This window comes from Thunnus thynnus, chromosome 17 (genome assembly GCF_963924715.1).
Source record: "Thunnus thynnus chromosome 17, fThuThy2.1, whole genome shotgun sequence".
NCBI lineage: Eukaryota > Metazoa > Chordata > Actinopteri > Scombriformes > Scombridae > Thunnus > Thunnus thynnus.
The window spans coordinates 76,385-99,215 of NC_089533.1; the positions used below are offsets into that span (position 1 = coordinate 76,385).

General features: G+C 39.7%; 1 protein-coding gene across 3 annotated transcripts; it reads right to left on the reverse strand.

Annotated features, from left to right (window-relative positions):
* Positions 1–1,153: 1,153 nt before the first annotated feature.
* On the reverse strand, positions 1,154–22,126 carry LOC137201030 (globoside alpha-1,3-N-acetylgalactosaminyltransferase 1-like). Of its 3 annotated transcripts, none has more exons than XM_067615850.1 (12): positions 21,997–22,126; positions 20,065–20,348; positions 12,927–12,959; positions 12,639–12,680; positions 9,721–9,774; positions 8,501–8,521; positions 7,202–7,234; positions 6,987–7,121; positions 6,772–6,904; positions 4,138–4,333; positions 3,840–4,059; positions 1,154–3,766 (listed from the first exon to the last, which is right to left on the reverse strand). In XM_067615850.1, exons 2-12 carry the CDS (start codon positions 20,121–20,123, stop codon positions 3,625–3,627), a joined length of 1,068 nt encoding a protein of 355 aa, XP_067471951.1. In that variant the 5' UTR covers positions 20,124–20,348; positions 21,997–22,126; the 3' UTR covers positions 1,154–3,624. The 3 variants fall into 3 exon arrangements, with proteins under 3 accessions (XP_067471951.1, XP_067471950.1, XP_067471952.1); XM_067615849.1 differs by having other exon boundaries at positions 20,065–20,353; positions 21,997–22,104; XM_067615851.1 differs by lacking the exon at positions 8,501–8,521 and having other exon boundaries at positions 20,065–20,353; positions 21,997–22,104.
* Positions 22,127–22,831: the final 705 nt, after the last annotated feature.

Sequence of the window (22,831 nt, forward strand, 5' to 3'; positions counted from 1 at the left end):
CAGTAAAGCTCCGCTAATGAACGAGCTTCCATACGAGCTTTGATATGACCGAATGAACCAAGACCTGAAACTCTGTAAGAAGCAGCAGGTTAGCTTCACAGTTACCATGGTAACTGACCCTGAGTTTAAGTTACCATGGTAACTGACCCGGAGTTTAAGTTACCATGGTAACTGACCCGGAGTTTAAGTTACCATGGTAACTGACCCTGAGTTTAAGTTACCATGGTAACTGACCCGGAGTTTAAGTTACCATGGTAACTGACCCGGAGTTTAAGTTACCATGGTAACTGACCCTGAGTTTACGTTACCATGGTAACTGACCCAGGGTGTAAGTTACCATGGTAGCTGACCCTGAGTTTAAGTTACCATGGTAACTGACCCTGAATGTAAGTTACCATGGTAGCTGACCCTGAGTTTAAGTTACCATGGTAACTGACCCTGAATGTAAGTTACCATGGTAGCTGACCCTGAGTTTAAGTTACCATGGTAACTGACCCTGAGTTTAAGTTACCATGGTAACTGATCCAGAGTTTAAGTTAACTTTCCCTCATCTCAGGGTGAACAAACTCAGAGTTTTTCTGAACTGTTCAAACACAAAACTGAACCAGACGTTTCTGACTCGACGTTCATCAGATTCAGTTCAAGAAACTCAACTGAGACAAAACTTTTAAGCACAAAGTTCTGCAGGTGATAAACAAAAACTTAGAGATGATTTAAAAACGAGGTTTGACTCAGATTAACGAGTCAGATCAGCTGAGTCAGTTTTATTGTTTAACTCTGTCTGCCCTTGCGATCGGGGTCATGATTTGTTCTTAAACTCTGGTCCTGCAGATATATAATTTTATATCACTCTATTGTTGAACAAATAAACCTGAATTTAAGCAGCTGCAGTGTGTGTTGCTGCCAGCTGAGGGAGCTGCTCAGCAGGTTAAACACTAACAGAATCATAAAACTAATTTATTTATCTCACAATTCAAATTCTCATTTTGTTCAACTGTTTGTTTCAGTGTCAGCTGATTAATGATCTCTCAACCTCAATAAGACACACTTTCAACATTAAATAATTATGTTGTGCTGATCAGAAAATGTTATTAAAATCATAATAAATTTATTTAGAATATTTAATCTGACAACATTAATGAAGCAGAACAAATTCTTCTCACACAGAAAAAGAATTTTCTTTATTACATGAAAGCACACATACACCTGAGTGGAAGTCACATGATGTCAGAACTGCACAGGGTCAAATGTACCATGGTGGACCGAACCTGAACCACCCGACAAACAAAACAAACACTCGAGAGAAAGGATTCTGACAGCAGAAACCCTGAAGGTGGCGCAACAGGTCCATCAAACACCCAGCGCTGAATATAAAGTCAGTGATTCGTCCTGCACAGGTGTGACCTGTTAGTAAACAGGGCAGAGCAGCAACTAATGATTATTTTAATTATTCATTAATCATTCATCTATTAAATATCATAAACTCTTCTTACAGTCTGAGATGACATTTTCTCCACCAACAGATTCGGTTTACAGTGATAGAAAACAGAAAACTAACGAATCACCGCATTTATTTGTCATGTTTTCACCATCTTTACTTGATTGAAACAGTTAATCAATTATCAGAAAAGTTGCAGAATTTTTTTGTGGATCAACTAATTGATTAATCATTTCAGTGAAAATCTGACCTATTGTTAATTTGTTGAGAGAAGCTTTGAGTTGTTTTTTAACATCATCGAGCTCTTTTATTTAAAGGAACAGTTCCAAACTTTGTAAAACACAGAGTTTGATGAGAAGATTGATGCCACTCTGAGAGTTATTGCTCCCAGCCAGGAAATAGTCCGATCCATTTCCCTTCTAGTTTTTACACTTCAGATTAAACAAATCTGTTAATCAAGGAGCTGGAGCCAGGCTAGCTGTTTCCACCTGCTTCTAGTCTTTATGATAAGCTAAGCTAACCAGCTGCTAGCCTTAGCTTCATATATAACATACAGATATAAGAGAGAAATCAATCTGAACATCTGACTCATCTGAGAAGAAGTGCTTTCAAAAATGATGAAGTATACCTTCAGTCAGACTGTGGTCACATGATACACATTCTTAATTATATTTAATTTGTTTACTTTGAGAAGACAGAATATAAAAGATCCTGAACTTTACTGAACCTGAGATGTTTCAGGGGGTTGTTTGGTAACGCAGGTTTAAATAAGTTGGGTTAAACCAGCAGTCAGTCATCAAATGAACATTAAAGCTGTGTTTCTTGCTGTAATCATTCCTCCTGTTCATACTGACCATTAGAAGATCCCTTCATAATGACCTTACAATGGAAGTGATGGAGGACAAAATCCACAGTCCTCCTTCTGTGTAAAAATGTATTTAAAGTTTATCTGAAGCTAATATGAAGCTTCAGCGTCCAAATGAGTCAAATCAAGTAGATATCTTTCAACGTTACAGTCTTTTTAGTGCCAAAGTTCCTCTTTTTGTTACTATACTTCCACCTGCAGCTCAACAGGGAAACACTGTCCGAGGAAACACAAAGAGGGAATTTGATGCTAAAAAGACTGTAAATGTGTCAGATATCCACTTGATATGACTAACTCAGACTGCTGAAGCTGAATAGAAGCTTCACACAGACTTTAAATGACTGTGTGGACACACTGTGGATTTTATCCTCCATCACTTCCATTGAAAGCACATTTGAAGGATCTTTAATATCCAGTATGAACAGGAGGAATGATTACAGACACCTGACTGCTGGTTTAACACACTGGAAACACTGGAAACTCTGGGGACACTGGGAACTCGTCCTTTAACTTATCACCAGACCTGAGTCTCGTCACATCAACTCTTAATGAAACAGATAAAATCTGGTTCAGTTTGTTGGCTAACAAAGAAGCACCTGAACCCACAGAGTCCTCTAGACCAGATCAGGATGTTTGACCTCTATTGCACAGGCTCACATAGGTAGAAGAAAACAAACTGCTGTTAGCACCCCCCCTAGAGGCGTCAGTGTGCATCACAGCTACAATATGAATAAACAGACGGATGGTTGAACCATTCTTCAATATAGAATATGAGCTAGCATTGAGTAGTTAGTGAGCTAATAAAATGTAGCTCACTGGACAACAAATATTAGATTGCTACAGATGGAGAATGCTTAATTTATTGATGTGAGAGTTTATGCTAACTAGCCCCTGTTTGTTCACAGTAGCTAATGCTTGTTAGCTGGCTAACTTTATCTTTCTTCTTCAAGATGTTTGTTGCTGAAAGTAGCAGCTCAGTTTTAGTTTTCTGCAGAAGAAAATGAACATGAAGCCTAAAAAGAAAAACAATCGGACGGATGACTCAAGCACATCGAGAAGAGTCCGCTGTAAAACGACGGTTTGTTTTCACAAGTTCAACAAGTTGCACATGTGCAGTAGAGGTGATGAGTTAATCCAAAGGGCGACGGATCAGGTCGTGACACCATGTAACGACAGTTATGTTTTTGATTCTGTGGTGTCAGATGATGCAGATGTGAAGAGTTGGATTGTGGGTAAGTAAGTGCATACAGGTATAGCTGAGCTTTTCCAAACCTGTTTCAAGGCACAGCTCTTCTAGTCCACTTTAGTTCAGTCCAGACTCTCAGACGTTGGGTCGGATGTCAGCGTAGTTCTTGACAACTCCAGAGAAGCGGACGATGTGGATCTCCGGGTTTCTGGCTTTGAAGTCCTGCCACAGGTACTCAGGTGACAGAATCTTACTGGGCTTGTTGATCCACATGTACCTGAACACACAAGAACAGGAAGTTATCAGAAAATACAAACAGTGCCAACACCTGTTCAGGTGACACTGCCTACCTGTTCAGGTGACTCTCCTCCTGCCAGGCGGCCTCGATGCCCTCCTTGGCGTCAGCCTCAAAGTTTGAGCGGCACGTCTTGGCAAGCAGGTGCACCTCCTGCAGGAGGCCCCCGAACGCCCCCCCACAGTAGTAGAAATCTCCCTCCCCGGCAGCCACGTAGGCTCTGGACTGTGGTCTGCGCTCATAGGGGAACCTGCTGCGGTCGTCTCTGTAGTAACCTGCAGACACACAGGTAGGAAGCAACACATGACACACAACCCAACTTCACCTGGACAGGTAGCTGTGTGTCTACAGACCTGGATGTATCACAGCAACCAGTCCGCCCAGAGACTCGGTGCCCCAGCGGTCGTGAAACTCAGAGTCGACATCCAGACAGAAGATGTAGTCGATGCCGTTACGAAGCTCCTCCTCTATCAGCGTCTGGATGATCTCCATCCTACGAGCAGAAATCTCCTGCCAACGCTTTGAGCTGGGCACCGGACGCACCATTAGCTGGAGGAGGAGGAAGAGGAGGAGTCTTTAGATATCAAACATGCACACAAACTGTAGTTCTTTCTGTTGTGTTTTAGTTTTTAAACATCAGACTGTGACTCCGTCTTTCTGTTGCCGTTTTTCACGCATGTAGGAAGATGTCACAACATTCTCAATCTCACCTATAAAACTCTGATTCTCTAACAGAGGAAAAAATGACCAAAGAACAATGCAGAACCTTTTAGAAACTCAAAACATTACAACAGTTCAGATGTGTGGGACCAACCACTGCCAGAAGTCAGATCTGTTCACTTCAGGTAGAAAACTGGTTTCTTGTGAAAAGAATTTAAAATGTATTGTGAAAATTAATTTTATATATGTGGCCCAAATTATTGGTACCTTTACATTTTATTAAAATAATGCACCATTTGCCCTGAACAGTGTTGAAATTAAAAGATATTTTATTATCAGTGCATGTTTATGTTTGGTTTGCAGTGGAACAAAACATAAAAGTTGTGAAAATAACTGAATTTATGTTTATTCTACAAAGACATTTTATAATAATCTGGACAAAATTATTGGTGCCATTTAGAAGTTGTAAGAAATAATTGATCTGTAGTGATACTTTAAGCAGATTATTGTGTTTTAATTAGTATCACAGGTGTTTTCAGTCTTATAATCACTCAGCAGCCAGTTTAAAAGGAGAAAGTGACTCACTCTGCTGTTTGTGCATCACACTGAACATTGAAAACAGAAGGAAAACTAGAGACGGTCTGAAGACATTAGAAACAAGGTAACAGCCAAACAAAGTCAACGTAAAGGTTACAAGATCATCTCCAAAGAGCTCGATGTTCCTGTGACCACTGCTGCTGATATTATTACGAAGTTTAACTCTGATGGAGCTGCAGCCGACATCTCTGGACGTGGTCACAAGAGGAAAACTGTTTGAATGGTGGAGAAAGAACCAAAGAAAACTTCAATACAGATCCAAGCTGATCTTCAAGTTCAAGGTACAACAGTTTCACTGTCTGAATGAAAACGGGCTCCGTGGTAGAAGACCCAGGAAGACCCCACTTCTAAGAGGGAGACGCAACAAAGCCAGACTGGACTTTGCCAAAATGCATGTTGACAAGCCGCAGTCCTTCTGGGAGAATGTGCTTTGGACAGATGAAACTAAATCAGAGCTTTTTGGTAAATCACACCGACCCAGATGTTTACAGAAGAAAAGATGAAGCCTTCAAAGAAAAGAACATCATGTCTGCTGTGAAACATGGAGGAGGCTCCGTGATGTTTTGGGACTGTTTTGCTGCCTTGAATCTGTGCAGCACAATGAAATCAGAAGACTATCAAGGTATTTTGGAGTGAAACATGCAGCTCAGTGTCAGAAAGCTGAGTCTTAGTCGCAGGTCATGAGTCTTCCAGCAGGATAATGACCCCAAACATACATCAGAAAGCAGCCGAGAGAGGATGAGAAGAAAACGTTGGAGCGTTCTGATACCAATATTTCCAGCCACGTCTGTATATAATTTATATTACAGGTGTAATGGTACAACAAGTTCACGGTTTGGTATAGCAGGAAAAAAAAGAAAGGTAGAAAATAACATCTGCTCTTTCATTCTGAGAAATGTAAACATCCAAAAACGGCTCATTGGCCAAAACTATTACTGAAACAGTTTAGTTGCTGCAGTGGGAAAGGAAAACAACCTTTATGTTTCTTGCAAGGACTCAGGACACCTGCTGACAGCTGTGTTATGCTGATTTATGGTCTAACTGTATATAAAGTAGTGTAAACTAGCTCCACCTCCAGCAGCTACAACAGTAACATGCTGCTCTAACACTGATGCTTCACTATTAATAATCTAATGATGTCATATATAATAATATATCAGTCAGAGGGACCAAACCACTACTTTTACTGCAATACTTTAACTACATCAAGCTCATAATACTTATGTACTTTTACTGCAATACTTTAACTACATCAAGCTCATAATACTTATGTACTTTTACTGCAATACTTTAACTACATCAAGCTCATAATACTTATGTACTTTTACTGCAATACTTTAACTACATCAAGCTCATAATACTTATGTACTTTTACTGCAATACTTTAACTACATCAAGCTCATAATACTTATGTACTTTTACTGCAATACTTTAACTACATCAAGCTCATAATACTTATGTACTTTTACTGCAATACTTTAACTACATCAAGCTCATAATACTTATGTACAGAGAGGGGAGGGAGACGACCGTCACAGAGGGGGGAGGGAGACGACCGTCACAGAGGGGGGAGGGAGACGACCGCCACAGAGGGGGGAGGGATATATATATATATATATTTACAATGAAATAAGGTTTATCAGCCACAAATCAAAAGTCCAGCAGATGATCAGAGATTTAAATAAATATGTTGCTGCTTTATTGAGTATTAATTGATTGATCCGGTCTACCTTTCTGCCGGCAGCCATTTCAACTTGAGGCACTTCCTTTGGCCGGTCAGTGAACACGTAGACATGCACCTTGAAACCAACGAAGAAGTGATGTTCTGCTGTCTCGAGGAATTTTTTCAGGAACATGATGTACCTGCCCAGAAGGTCAGAGGGGTCACCTTGAGGTCAAAGGTCAAACACATAATTACTGCTTGATGTTGTGATGTCATACTTACTTTCCAACAGCAAACACAGTGGCAGCAACGGTGATGTTCTTTGGTTTGTAGATGCTGTCGAGTAGAGCTGGGTTAAAGGTTCCCTCCCAAACGATAGGAGCCAACCAGGGCGCCACCGTCACCACGTCAGTACGACTGCAATCAAGAAACAAACATCAACGACAACAACATCATCCTCATTTTTATGAACAATAGTGACAGTGAACGTTACTTACCCATTTACGATGCTGGGCTGTTTGTACTGCAGACTGAAACACAAACAGGTTCCTCATCAGTCTAAACTCCTGTTAGCGCCCCCTGCAGGCTGCAGGCTTAATTACAGCAACAATCTGAACAAACTACATCCTAATGATTTATTTCTTCTTCTGACCAGCAGTGAAGCTGAACATGGAAAGTTTTCATGGGCTCATTACAATGTAAAGAACAGATTTTAGGACCTCCTCCTCAGGATCACAGTGTTGGAGGCGGACCGATGCTTTCAAGTCGCAATTGTTGAGGACTTCATTACCCAGAACTCCTGCGTGCTGAGGGGTTTAATTTAAAGAATAATGCTATTTCATATTTCATATGTTCATACACTAATCGTATTTTGAGTTTCTGACTTGTAATTAGCGTTCACATCAACATCTAAATCATTATTACATAAACAGTGATGGTGGTTGGACCTCTACGTCGACTACAGCGTTCAGATTAACTGCCCATCAAGCCAGTTGGGGCTGAGAAGAGTATCTGCTCTTTGCTTGGGTGAGAGTAGGTTTAAAAAGGTAAAAGCTTAAAGTTAGTTCAGGGCTGGAGGACGCTGGTGCTCATCATATAGATCAATAGATTTATGAAAGCGCTGAAGTGACTGAAAATCAAACAAACACGGACACCTCATTTCAATTATAGTCTGTTCAGTGTAATTGAATCCAAATGAACAGTATAACTCTCAGTCAACCAACACATCTACAGTTATCTGATGATATGAACGCTCACAAACATCTCTACTACACATTCTGTATGACATGAATGTGGCATCAGTCTATAATATTCTAGATTTTTAATGTTGTCAACAAATGAAATGATCTGACCCATTAAAGACCAAAACCAACAACCTGCTACCTCATAATAATCCTGAGGGGCATTGAGATGATTTACAGGATAGAAAACTAAACTAAACACAATTCTGCTACACAAAATACTGTTGTTAAGTTTGAAGTAATGAAGAAAACTTTGGATGATGTTTATAAACTGACTTCACCAGTTTCTTTTACTGTCACATGAACCTTAATATTGTCACTGACATTTACAATAAAATCAATGAAGTCACATATTTAAACACATTATAGTATAAGGTTACGTCGTCCATGTCGCTGTCGGAGTTAAAATTAAACTGATTTATTTATTAATGTATGTATTCATTACAGTTTAATCTGTTTTTTATAAATATGTTTTAATGTCAGATTGTTACTGACCTTTGACTACAATCTAAACTGTGTGCTGTGAGTGTTAGCATTAGCATTAGCATTACTTACTGACTGGTGTCCACAAGCCTCCTGTTGTTTTATCCGCAGCAGGGTGACAAATAGCAACATGTCAGCATTAGCAACAACCACCGTCACTTTTTATATGCTTATATATTATTTTCCCTTTCATTTAAAAATATTAATTGACAATTAATATTCAGAGTTCATTTACAATTGTAGTTTTGTGATATATATATATATATATATATATATATATATATATATATATATATATATATATATATATTCAGTTTTATTCAATTGCAGTTACTCAAAATTAAAATTGTTTTTTCATCTTAAAAAACTTTACATCTTAATTAAATTCTGTTGTTTTAGTATTTAAGATTTATATTAGTGTTTCATGTTGTGAAACGTTTTTATGCTCGTTTGACGTCATGTCTGTGAAAACACAACTTTCTAGTTTTGTATTTTTATTTGTTGTCGATCAAACAGCTGATTATTGAAGACTTCCTGTCTGCAGTCACTCACATATAAAGAGTTCAGTTCCTGCTTTTGAGCAGCAGGTGTCAGACTTCACAAATAGTCTGAGGTTTTAGCTGCCTACCACTCCCAGACTAAACACTGGTTCCCAGTCTGAGTCTGCAGTGTGTTCATGCTATTAAAGTAATGCATTTGAGTTCAGAGTGCAAAAAGGAAGCTGCTCACGACTGGAAAACATTAAAAACTGATTGTGGATGGAGGTGAAACATCTTTGTGAACTCCAAATATTAAATGTTTGGGAAATGAGTAGTGTGAAGTTTAACTGGCAGTGTCAGACTGACATATCATTTCCTGTTGGTATAAAACTGTAAAGTAAGTTGATTTTAGGAAAACATTATTAGTATATTACATTATTAGTATACAATAATGTAATATACTATTAATGCTGTTAGGGCCACAACTAATGATTATTTCCATGATAAATTAATTGATTGTTTGGTCTATAAAGTCAGAAAAAGAGAGAAAAACACCCGTCAGTTTCCCAGAGCTCAAGGTGATGACTTTGAATCTTGTCCAAGCAGCAAAACCCAGAAGTATTGTTAGTTTGTTTACAAAAATATAAAGACAAAGAAAAGAAAAATAAACTCAGAAAAATCAATGAATCGATGCAGTAGAAAATTTAGACACACTGATTGTTTCTCAGTGATTGTGATGTAAACTAAAAACATCAAATCAATAAGCTGTTTATTAAAAACAAAATGTAATGATGATGTCATCAGCGTACTTACTGGTCAGGAGCCACCAGGTGGAAAACATGAGTCATAATGACTTCAGCAGGAGATCTGCAGGACACACACACACACACACACACACACACACACACACATTGAAAAAAACAACAATTTAACATAATGGTGATTGGTGATGGATCGCTTGTTAACTAGTCATTTAAGTTACATTTTTACTGAAACAAGTCTACATTTACCTACAAAATATGTGCTGAATTAAACAGTGGCTCCTAATGTTACTTCATTTTTAAAATATAATCCATGTTGCAGCCTTCCACCTACAGACAAGACCTATTTGGTCTAAGTGTTGTTAACTCAGAGGCTGTTCAGTCTCAGCGCCTTCACACTTGTGACCATTAGAGAATAAAGAAAACATGTTGCATCATGTATCATTTTAATTTTCTAATTCGCTCTTTTTTAAAATTATTTTCTTCTTCTACTTTAAATTTCTGTTGCTATTCTCCATCTTTTATTTTTTGTCTTCTTCACAGTTCTAGCTATAAAATTGAATTTTCTTCTCACAGTGCCTTCTACAGATGTGGCTGAAATTATCAGCACCTTTACATTTTATTATTTTCAAAAATAATCTGGACAAAATTATTGGTGCCATTTAGAAGTTGTGAGAAATAATTGATCTGTAGTGATACTTTAAGCAGATTATTGTGTTTTAATTAGTATCACAGGTGTTTTCAGTCTTATAATCACTCAGCAGCCAGTTTAAAAGGAGAAAGTGACTCACTCTGCTGTTTGTGCATCACACTGAACATTGAAAACAGAAGGAAAACTAGAGACGGTCTGAAGACATTAGAAACAAGGTAACAGCCAAACAAAGTCAACGTAAAGGTTACAAGATCATCTCCAAAGAGCTCGATGTTCCTGTGACCACTGCTGCTGATATTATTACGAAGTTTAACTCTGATGGAGCTGCAGCCGACATCTCTGGACGTGGTCACAAGAGGAAAACTGTTTGAATGGTGGAGAAAGAACCAAAGAAAACTTCAATACAGATCCAAGCTGATCTTCAAGTTCAAGGTACAACAGTTTCACTGTCTGAATGAAAACGGGCTCCGTGGTAGAAGACCCAGGAAGACCCCACTTCTAAGAGGGAGACGCAACAAAGCCAGACTGGACTTTGCTAAAATGCATGTTGACAAGCCGCAGTCCTTCTGTCCAAGAGAGGATGAGAAGAAAACGTTGAAGCGTTCTGAAGCGGCTGCTATGAGTCCTGATCTGAATCCCGCTGAACATCTGTGGAAAGAGCTGAAACCTGCAGCTGAGAGACGGCAGCCATCAAACCTGAGAGACCTGGAGCAGTTTGATCAAGAAGAGGCTGAACAACCAGTGAAGAAGAGTCTGAACAACCAGTGAAGAAGAGTCTGAACAACCAGTGTAGAGTCTGAACTACCAGTGAAGAAGAGGCTGAACAACCAGTGAAGAAGAGTCCGAACTACCAGTGAAGAAGAGTCCGAACTACCAGTGAAGAAGAGTCTAACTACCAGTGAAGAAGAGTCTGAACTACCAGTGAAGAAGAGTCCGAACTACCAGTGAAGAGTCCGAACTACCAGTGAAGAAGAGTCCGAACTACCAGTGAAGAAGAGTCCGAACTACCAGTGAAGAAGAGTCTAACTACCAGTGAAGAAGAGTCTGAACTACCAGTGAAGAAGAGTCCGAACTACCAGTGAAGAAGAGTCCGAACTACCAGTGAAGAAGAGTCCGAACTACCAGTGAAGAAGAGTCCGAACTACCAGTGAAGAAGAGTCTAACTACCAGTGAAGAAGAGTCCGAACTACCAGTGAAGAAGAGTCCGAACTACCAGTGAAGAAGAGTCTAACTACCAGTGAAGAAGAGTCTGAACTACCAGTGAAGAAGAGTCCGAACTACCAGTGAAGAAGAGTCTAACTACCAGTGAAGAAGAGTCCGAACTACCAGTGAAGAAGAGTCCGAACTACCAGTGAAGAAGAGTCTGAACTACCAGTGAAGAAGAGTCTGAACCACCAGTGAAGAAGAGTCTGAACTACCAGTGAAGAAGAGTCTGAACTACCAGTGAAGAAGAGTCTGAACTACCAGTGAAGAAGAGTCTGAACCACCAGTGAAGAAGAGTCTGAACCACCAGTGAAGAAGAGTCTGAACTACCAGTGAAGAAGAGTCTGAACTACCAGTGAAGAAGAGTCTGAACTACCAGTGAGGAAGAGTCTGAACCACCAGTGAAGAAGAGTCTGAACTACTGGCCATTTTCATTTGTTTTATTGTATAAAATAATATGTTAAGTTGTGAATCAAAAGCAAAGTTTCAGTTATATTCAATGTGAAATAAAGAACGATGGATCACAGATACTTCTGTCAGTTTCAACTTAATGCAGAGAAAATATAGTTTTTTTAAAAAGGTGGAAGAGAACCAATATTTTCATCCACGTCTGTAAGTCTCTGCAACTCCCACTCTAGTTTGCTATAATATATTTAATAAAGAGCTGGATATTCTATGTAGATTTTGTTTGTTGGTCCTTTAAAAACATCTGATCTGCAGGTATTTACAGAATTATCAGGTACACTGTTACATGTTTTGTCTCTTTTCATGTATTTTACTTCGGTTGCATTGAGCTTGTTGTATCAGCCACATGTTGACTGATACTGATTCAGCTGTAAAACTACTAGTTTAATGCTGGGATTGTTTGTGTTTTCAGATCAGAAGAAGAAGGAGAAAAGAAGCGGGACCTGTACTGGTTTATACTGGTTTATACTGGTTTATACTGTATATAACTCTGTAAACAGGTGGAGAGTTCTCACTGACAGGTAACAGCTGCTCTGTACGAAGGTCAGTGAGGAAGGTGGAGTTGATAAGCCTGACAGTCTCTACTCAGGGAAAAGTGTGTGTGTGTGTGTGTGTGTGTGTGTGTGTGTGTGTGTGTGTGTGTTACTGACCCGTCCTCTGAGTGGGTCAGTTTATTGAAGTCCAGAACAAACCTGCAAACACAAACATGATATGAGTGTGATCGTACTGTCAGAACAATTAATCAATCATTAAAATAGTTGGTGAGTAAATTTATATTGATCAACTAATCAATTGATCGTTGTAGCTGTAAACAGAGTGATGAGGTATGAAGGCTGCAATGTAAAGAGTGGAACATTTATTTTAATGTGGAATAAGTGTGTGTCTGTGTGTGTGTGTGTGTATGTGTGTGTGTGTGTGTGTGTATGTGTGTGTGTTACCCTGACGACCTGCTCAGGTAGACATACAGCATTCTAAGGGTTCAAACAGAAACACAATCAATAATTAATCATCAATAATTAGTGATCAGAACAGTTTTCATTTAAAAGTCAAACTGCAGTAACAGATGACAACATGACAGACATGAGATCTGTGTATCCGTCCGAGGAAGGCCATGCAGGATGACTGAAAGCTGTTTCAGGGCTCCTGTTACCTGCTGACAGGCTGCAGGTCAAACAACACAACACAACTCCATCTGTCAGAATGATTCAAACTAAAAATACTTTTCAGGGGAAGAGAAAATTTAAATAATCACCAACTGTAATAAATCAATCAATAAATCAATCAATAAAGCTGGTTTTAATGTTAAAATAGTAGATGCATGTAGAGTCAATACGTCAGCGTATCAACATGTAGATGCTGTTTGATGTCAGATTAAAGCTAATGGACACAGTGTTTTACTTTGTGATAGATTGCCAGATCAATAGATAGATCGATAGATCAATCAGGCTCTTCTATTCATATGTGACATTCTTTGGACTTTTGGAGTTTTAGACAAAAGATTTAAAGACGTCAACATCAGCTGTAAAAATAAACATTTTTCATCTTTTTCTGACAATTTATAGACAAAACAATGAATCAATCATCACCTGTCAATCAATCAATCAATCACTTTCACAAGCAAGTAAAAACTGAAATAGATGAAACATGGAATATGATTTAAGCCAATAATAATCCAGCTTTCTCTCCAAAATATTTAGATTTCAATCAATAAAAATAAAACTCAAGTTTTTTAATTTAATAAGTTTTGCAGTTGTAGTTTTGTTTTCAGTATATTTGAGTAAAAATGTTCTTTTCTTCTAATTGTGATCATTTTTGTGTGAAGTAATTTAAACTGTAGAAAACATTTGACTGACCATCGTTAACCTCAAAAAAAAAGATCTCTGTTGTTAGATAAAAGAACAAAAACAGTTTTTATTTTATTCTACTTTATTTTTCTTTAAAACAACAGTTGATTATTGGATATTATAAACTCTCAGTGTGATTTTTTTTTAGTTTATTATCAGTAGTTTAAACTGTTTTGGGTTCGTAATAAAGTTGCAACTAATGATTGTCGACTGTCCAACGATCAAAGATGTTCAGTTTACTGTCATAGAGACTAAAGAAACCAGAAAATATTCACATTTAACAAGCTGCAATCACAGAATTTTAACGTTTTTTTCTTAAAAATTGACAAATCAATTGATAATCAAAAAATAGTTGTCAATCGACTAATCGTTGCAGCTGTAGTTAATACTGCAGAGGCTGTGCACATATGTTAAGATTTAAACTATATGTGTTTCATTTATGTTCTATGTATCTTTTCATTTTTAGCCTTTTATTAAAAACATGATGCATGAAAAAAACATCCATGTTACTCTGATCGAACTACAGTTTGTTTATGCAAATATACAGACATACATACACTGAGCAAGCACTTTATTAACACTTTTCAGGATAATGCACCTCAGTTCATCATCACCACTACGACCTGAATATTAAACATAAAGCAGAATTATCAATTTATGAAAATGTCAACAAATATTAAAAATGTAAAAGCTCAGAAAAGTAGAATTTATGGAGGAGCTGTTGTGTTGGACTGAAGGGGTGTAGCTAATAAAGTACTGGGTGAGAGTACACTGTATGTGTGTACGGGCGTATTGTACGGGCGTATTGTACGGGCGTGTTGTACGGGCGTGTTGTACGGGCGTATTGTACGGGCGTATTGTACGGGCGTATTGTACTGGTGTATTGTACTGGTGTATTGTACTGGTGTATTGTACGGGCGTATTGTACGGGCGTATTGTACGGGCGTATTGTACTGGTGTATTGTACTGGTGTATTGTACGGGCGTGTTGTACGGGCGTGTTATACGGGCATATTGTACTGGTGTATTGTACGGGTGTATTGTACGGGTGTATTGTACGGGTGTGTTGTACGGGTGTGTTGTACGGGCGTGTTGTACGGGCGTATTGTACGGGCATGTTGTACGGGTGTATTGTACTGGTGTATTGTACGGGCGTGTTGTACGGGCGTATTGTACTGGTGTATTGTACTGGTGTATTGTACGGGTGTATTGTACTGGTGTGTTGTACGGGCGTGTTGTACGGGCGTATTGGACGGGTGTATTGGACGGGCGTGTTGGACGGGCGTGTTGGACGGGCGTATTGTACTGGCGTATTGTACGGGTGTATTGTACGGGTGTGTTGTACTGGTGTATTGTACGGGCGTATTGTACTGGTGTATTGTACGGGTGTATTGTACGGGTGTGTTGTACGGGTGTGTTGTACTGGTGTATTGTACGGGTGTATTGTACGGGTGTGTTGTACGGGTGTGTTGTACGGGTGTGTTGTACGGGTGTGTTGTACGGGTGTATTGTACGGGTGTATTGTACGGGTGTGTTGTACGGGTGTGTTGTACTGGTGTATTGTACGGGTGTGTTGTACGGGTGTGTTGTACGGGTGTGTTGTACGGGTGTGTTGTACTGGTGTATTGTACGGGTGTATTGTACGGGTGTGTTGTACGGGTGTGTTGTACTGGTGTATTGTACGGGTGTATTGTACGGGTGTGTTGTACGGGTGTGTTGTACGGGTGTATTGTACGGGCGTATTGTACGGGTGTGTTGTACTGGTGTATTGTACGGGCGTGTTGTACGGGCGTATTGTACTGGTGTATTGTACTGGTGTATTGTACGGGTGTATTGTACGGGTGTATTGTACGGGCGTATTGTACGGGCGTATTGTACGGGTGTGTTGTACGGGTGTATTGTACGGGCGTATTGTACGGGCGTATTGTACGGGCGTATTGTACGGGCGTGTTGTACGGGTGTGTTGTACGGGTGTATTGTACGGGCGTGTTGTACGGGTGTGTTGTACTGGTGTATTGTACGGGCGTATTGTACGGGCGTATTGTACGGGCGTGTTGTACGGGTGTGTTGTACGGGCGTATTGTACGGGCGTGTTGTACGGGTGTGTTGTACGGGTGTTTGAATAACATTTACTCAGTTTGTTCAGAAAGGAGAGGTGATGGTGTAAGTCCATGGGCCCAGGCCAGAACTAACTGGTTCCACCCAAAGGGGGAAATTCTAGTTTGGTATTTTGAAAAAGTCTATCTCTGGATGATATTTCAACATGATGACGCTTAGTCACAGTTATCAACCTTCAATGACACCAACCACTGATCCAAGGAATGAAAAAATCTTGTCACTTTATTTGAACGGAACATGTCATACATAGAAAAAATTAGGAATTCTACCTCTTTCATTCACTTATTTAATACATATACCAATGATCATCATCATTATCACAAATATCATGTTATACTAGCATGCTAATATCCATTCTTGAGTATTCATATTCAAAATTGGACCTTGCAGGACTGCTGCTATATGCTCAGTTGCGACCCCCCCCCCCCCCCCCCAACCATCCTCCTCACCCCCCAAAAAAAACCATGTTGCTGAAAAAAATACTCATAGGACCTGTTTCTATTGTTTGCATATGTGTTATATTCTATGCATGTGTAATTTTATGTGTGATTCAAACTTAATTATTGCATATATTTGTGCATTACATCTTACAATAGACTGCACACAAACCTACTGTTAGTCCAGGTGATATGTGAAAATCATCTTCACTTTTTCATAAAAACATCAAACTTGGTACACTTGTACAGTTTGGGGCCCTGAACATCGCAAAGATGCCTCGTGGCAGCCATGGCGGTCATTTTACTTTCCGCCATAACCAAATTATGTATTTGGCATCATATCTCCTGAATCAAACTTGATAACACAGAAAGAGTAACGTCTACCCCTGTGTTTTGATGGTCAAAGATTACAATTATACCATATACAATATCATGAACTCTTCAGGTGAATAGTTAATGGTGAATTCAGTGGCGCCATGAGAAGGATTACAATGAAATCGCAGAGAAATTTCGAAAATATTTCATGTAATCTTTAATTTACAATCACTCTCGGGGGCCAGAATAGTCTATTATGTTCATGTTGAGAAGGAAGAAGCATTGCCTGTCAGACCCATAATGCGAACCAAGAAAACATCCTCATCCACAAAAATCAGGCCTACCCCCCCATCACTCTCCCTTCATGGTGGACTACGCTTAAGAAAACAAGTTGCCTTGAGAACTGTATATGCAGTGCCCCAGACAATGAGATCCAAATACTAGATGGGTCAGCAGTCCTTGACATGCTGAAACCAGGTGTAGCTAAGACAGAAACAGCGACGGGACAAGAACAAGAGTGGATGGAAAAAACAAGATACCAACCAACTGGGAAAGGTTTCCTGAGAGTGGACGAAAACAAAACGGAGCTCTTTCACTTTCTGGCCAGGGACCTTGTGGAAATGTTGACTACCAAACAAGTTGTTTCACTTGCGGACCCGATGGTATATCGTCTCACCCACAAGAAACTTATCAGATTGCCTCTTTCACGCATGAAGAGGCAGATACAAGGATGCTACTCCATGCGGCAGATGCTGCAAGAAAAGGATTTAAAAAGATCACCCTGCTGTCTGCGGACACAGATGTTGTGGTCCTAGCCATTGCACATGTGTCAGAACCAGACATTGAGGAGCTGTGGGTGGCATTTGGGACTGGCAAGAACTTCAGATACATACCTACCCATGAGACTGCCAAGTCTTCGGGTCCTGACAAATCCAAGGCCCTTCCTGTGTTCCATGCCTTCACTGGCTGTGACACAGTAGCATGAGCAGACAGCATGAGATACCTGGAATGCCGATGACATGGCAACAGAGGCCTTCATGGCTTTGTCAAAGGCTCCAAAAACCATTCTAGAGGAGGTCATTTCCATTATGGAGTGCTTCACAATTCTCCTCTATGATCGCCCCAGCAGTCAACTCAACATTGATCAAGCTCATCTTGAGTTGTTCACAAAGAGGAATGGAGCAGATCCGTGCAGCCCACTGCCGCAGGGTCGAGCGGAGGTGTGTGGAGCTGTTTATTTGTGCTCTAGACGTAACCAAATTCACCATTAACTATTCACCTGAACAGTTTATGATGTTGTATATTATATCATTGTAATCCTAGACCATCAAAACATGGGGGTAGACATCATCTTTTCTGTGTTATCATGTTTACTTCAGACGCAAAATACATAATTTGGTTATGATGGAAAGTAAATTGGCCACAACAGGGTTTTTGCGATGGCTCCATTTCTGAAAATGTTCAGGGCCGCAAACTGTACAAGTGTGCCAAGTTTCACGCTTTTATGAAAAAGTGAACATATCACCTCACATTTGGCACATATCACCTGGACTATGTGCAGATACTGTAAGGCAATAATGGCAAATACAATTATTGTCCCAAAAATTTAGTAAAGCTACTCATTTGAAACAGTTATCATGTTTCAAAGTACTTATATGGACCCTACAAACAAACTGGTACCAAAGAGGTTTTGCCACCTTAGGAGGTACCAAATTCTGGTCTGGCCCATGGACTATGTAACCTGCTCAGTCATTATTCTGCAGCTCTGGGAACAAACACTGTTCAGTTTGAACTGTGACTTCTTTTAACTTAAAGACTGAAATAACGATCAATCAAATCAATCAAACTGATCAATCAAAGGAAAAAACTGAAGCACCAACTGTTGATTAGCAGCTGATGGATGCATGAACAGTGTTTATTGGGAACATTCGAAAGTCAAATACATTAATTCAGACGTTGCGACTGAAGTTCCTGGATGAGTCATCATCAGTACGGATGTGAGCTCCGGTATCAGGTGTGACCAGGTATCAGGTGTGACCAGCACCTCCTGGTTCAACAAACAAAAACCTGACAGAACAGGCTGAGTAGCTGCACCAACTGGGAAGCTGCTAGAGACTCAAAGACCTCTGAACAAGAGACTCAGTCACCCGAGACGCTGCTGCTTTATCTGCTTCACAAAGCACAAACACAACCTTCCGCTCAAGAAGAAGAAGAAGAACAACAACAACAACAACAACAAGTTTCTTCACTTCAGGAAACACAGAAATAAACTCAAGTTTCTGTAGTGACTGAACTAAAAGTGTCATTATGAGCATCAGAGAGAGAAAAACATTCACATCAACCTCGTTATTCTAACGAACAGGATGAGTGAGACGACACGTCACTATGATCACTTATTATCATTATTATCATCATTATTACTATTGTTATTGTTACTATTATTATTATTATTATTACTATTATCAATTTTATTGTTATTATTATTATTACAACTGTTTTACAGACAGACGTCTGTTTCATGTGATCAGCTGCAGGGCTGGCAGTAGTAACTGTGGTACTTTTTGCAGTCACTGTAGTGCTCTGTGCATTATCAGTAGTACTTTTTGAAGTATCAGTAGTTCTTTTTGCAGTAACTGTAGTGCTTTGTGCAGTAACTGTAGTACTTTTTGCAGTAACTGTGGTACTTTTTGCAGTAACTGTAGTACTCTGTGCAGTAACAGTAGTACTTTTTGAAGTATCAGTAGTTCTTTCTGCAGTAACTGTAGTACTCTGTGCAGTAACAGTAGTACTTTTTGAAGTATCAGTAGTTCTTTCTGCAGTAACTGTAGTACTCTGTGCAGTAACAGTAATACTTTTTGAAGTATCAGTAGTTCTTTCTGCAGTAACTGTAGTACTCTGTGCAGTAACAGTAGTACTTTTTGCAGTAACAGTAGTACTTTTTGCAGTATCAGTAGTACTTTTTGCAGTAACAGTAGTACTTTTTGCAGTAACAGTAGTAATTTTTGCAGTATCAGTAGTACTTTTTGCAGTAACTGTAGTGCTTTGTGCAGTATCAGTAGTACTCTGTGCAGTAACTGTGGTACTTTTTGCAGTAACTGTGGTACTTTTTGCAGTCACTGTAGTACTCTGTGCAGTAACAGTAGTACTTTTTGAAGTATCAGTAGTTCTTTCTGCAGTAACTGTAGTACTCTGTGCAGTAACAGTAGTACTTTTTGAAGTATCAGTAGTTCTTTCTGCAGTAACTGTAGTACTCTGTGCAGTAACAGTAGTACTTTTTGAAGTATCAGTAGTTCTTTCTGCAGTAACTGTAGTACTCTGTGCAGTAACAGTAGTACTTTTTGCAGTAACAGTAGTATAACTCACCCCACCAGCAGGGCCGGCAGCAGGATCAGGGTCACGGTTTTGCTGTTACACGTCAGCATCTCTCAGCCTGAGTCGGACCAGGACGGTCCTGATCCACCAGCAAGAGAATCCAGTCAGACCTCCTGAGAGCCAGCAGTCTGGTCTGGTCCTGGTCTTGTCCGGTCCAGGTCTGGTCCTGGCGTGGTCTTGGTTCAGGGGACTTTGTTGTGGATCTGCAGGTTCACAACTGGACTCACATCCTGCTGACAGCGTGACGAGGAAACAAGAAGCAGCGGTCGAGAGAGCTGCACTGTGTGAAGAGACAGAAAAACAGGAAGTCTGTAAACGAGTCCTGCGAGGGTGAAACAGACCAACTGTTTGAGATCTGTGGGACTTTTTCTTCTTCTGGTGCTTTTGTTATTTACTTTTGTTACGGTTCTCAGTCTGTGTTACAGTTAATTTGTCACTTTATTAAGTTTTAATGTTTTCAGGAGAGAAAGTAACATGTAGATTCCAGAATGTGGCCAGTTTATCCCAGTAACGCCAGTCTGTAAACCTGCTGGGATGTGTTGGGAGATGTTTGGACCATTCGCTCATCTCAGCTGCTAGCAGCCCGACTCCTGAGAGTCAACATGTGGTCATCCCGGGAGAACATGAACGTCTCTGCAGCGTCTTGATATGTGATTTAATTCCTTCTGGAAGATAAATGTTGGTCTCACAGATGAAATCTAACGACTGCAGCTGCAACATCAGTTTGTCTGAAGTTAAAGTGAAGTTTCATGTTTTTACTGGACTATTTCTACTTCTGGAGAAGTGGAGAAGGAAGATGATGCAGATTGTGACTCACTGAGGTTTCAACAGATCCTGAAACATCTGCTGAGCAGCAGCAGTTTGAACACATTCATCATGTATGAACAATGTTTGTTATTTAGTATTTAAAACTGTATTCCAGCAGCTCCAATTCAAATCAAAAAATTCAAGTCAAATAAAAAAATCTGGTTAATTGTGTTGTTTTCAGATTCCTGCTGCAAATAAGGATTATTTTCTTTAACCTGTCGATTATTTTCTCAATTGATCGATTAGTTGTTTGGTCCATAAATTGGACTATTTTCATCAGAAAATGGTGAAAAATGTGGATCAGTGTTTCCTAAAGACGACGTCATCAAATGTCTTGTTTTGTCCACATCAAAGATGTTCAGTTTACTGTCAGAGAGACTAAAGAAACCAGAAAATATTCACATTTAACAAGCTGCAATCACAGAATTTGGACTTCCTTTCTTTAAAAAAATGACTCAATGATTAATTGATTATCAAAATAGTTGCAGATTAATTTTATAGCTGGCAACTAATCAATTAATCATTTCAGCTTTTTACTGAAGCCACTAAACTCACACAAAACATCATCTGTGAAAGTAAATTCAGTGTCTGTTGCACTGTTTTTTATATTTATAGACTTAATTTTAATAAAACAAGACATTTTATTAATCAAATGATTCATCGATAATGAAAATAATACGTTAGTTGTGATATAAACTAGAACTTTATCTTTTCATATGTAACAATAACTGGTATCAGCGTTCAGTGAGCACCAGACTCCGTAGAGAAAACACTCATTTTATCTTTAGTGCGACTTGAGCCTTTGACCACCTGACGCAGCGCAACTTATGTCTGCTGATTCACCCACACCTGCCGCACACCTCCACCTGACGTCATTGTCCGGGTTTACGACGTCAAACCGCCGTACAATCATAAAATGTCAGTTTATTGATCTTATGCAAAGAGCTGAGGGTACAGAAGCTTTTATTTCCGCGTCGCTGCACGAGCCCGACCAGACCCCCGCTGTCAATCATCCACCGGAAACATGAAGAGACCGAGACATAAACCGACAGAACCGACAGAACCGACTCGCGGACAGACAGAAGACAGATTATCAATAAAACATCAGGCACTCACCGTGTCCGCGTGCCGCTGCCTGCGCGAGTTCTCCTCTCTGAAGCAGGAAGTTAAATCCACAAACCACCACATTAACTTGTCTGTCTGCGGCTCACTTCCTGTTCCTGTCTGAGGCTCCGCCCCCTGACGCCCACCTGCTCCAGGTAACCGGAAACAGCTGCTCAGGTGACTGCAGACCTGTCAGCTGCAAATTAAAGTTTTGATCTGTTTATTGATCATTTATTATTTATTACATAAATATTTTATCATTATAAACAGCTGAGAGAGAAACTACAGGAAGCAGTAGGTTTCCTCATCTTCATCATCATCTTCATCATCGTCATCATCATCATCGTCATCATCATCTTCATTACCATCATCATCATCATCATGTGATGGATCAGTCCCGTCTGAGCCCTACAGGCCCTGGACCTGGTCCCGGTCCAGGTCCCGGTCCCGGTCCCGGTCCAGGTCACGGTCCAGGTCCTGGTCCTGGTCCTGGTGTGTGAGTGGTCGGGTGGCTTGTTGTGTGACGTGGTTCTGGTTCTGGTCTCGGTGTTACAGTTCCAGTCAGCAGCTGAAGCAGAAACACGAAGCCGTGAATCACGTCGTCTCTCAGCTTCACTGAGTCTGAATCCTCTGAATGAAGATTTTCATAGTTTTAGTTTAATAGTTGAGCTCATTTGTTGTAAAGTTGTGTTTCATCAAACTGAGGACAGGTCGTATTATCACATACATGTATATATACATGTATACATATATGTATATATACATGTATATATACATATATGTATACATGTATATATACATATATGTATACATATATGTATATATACATATATGTATACATATATGT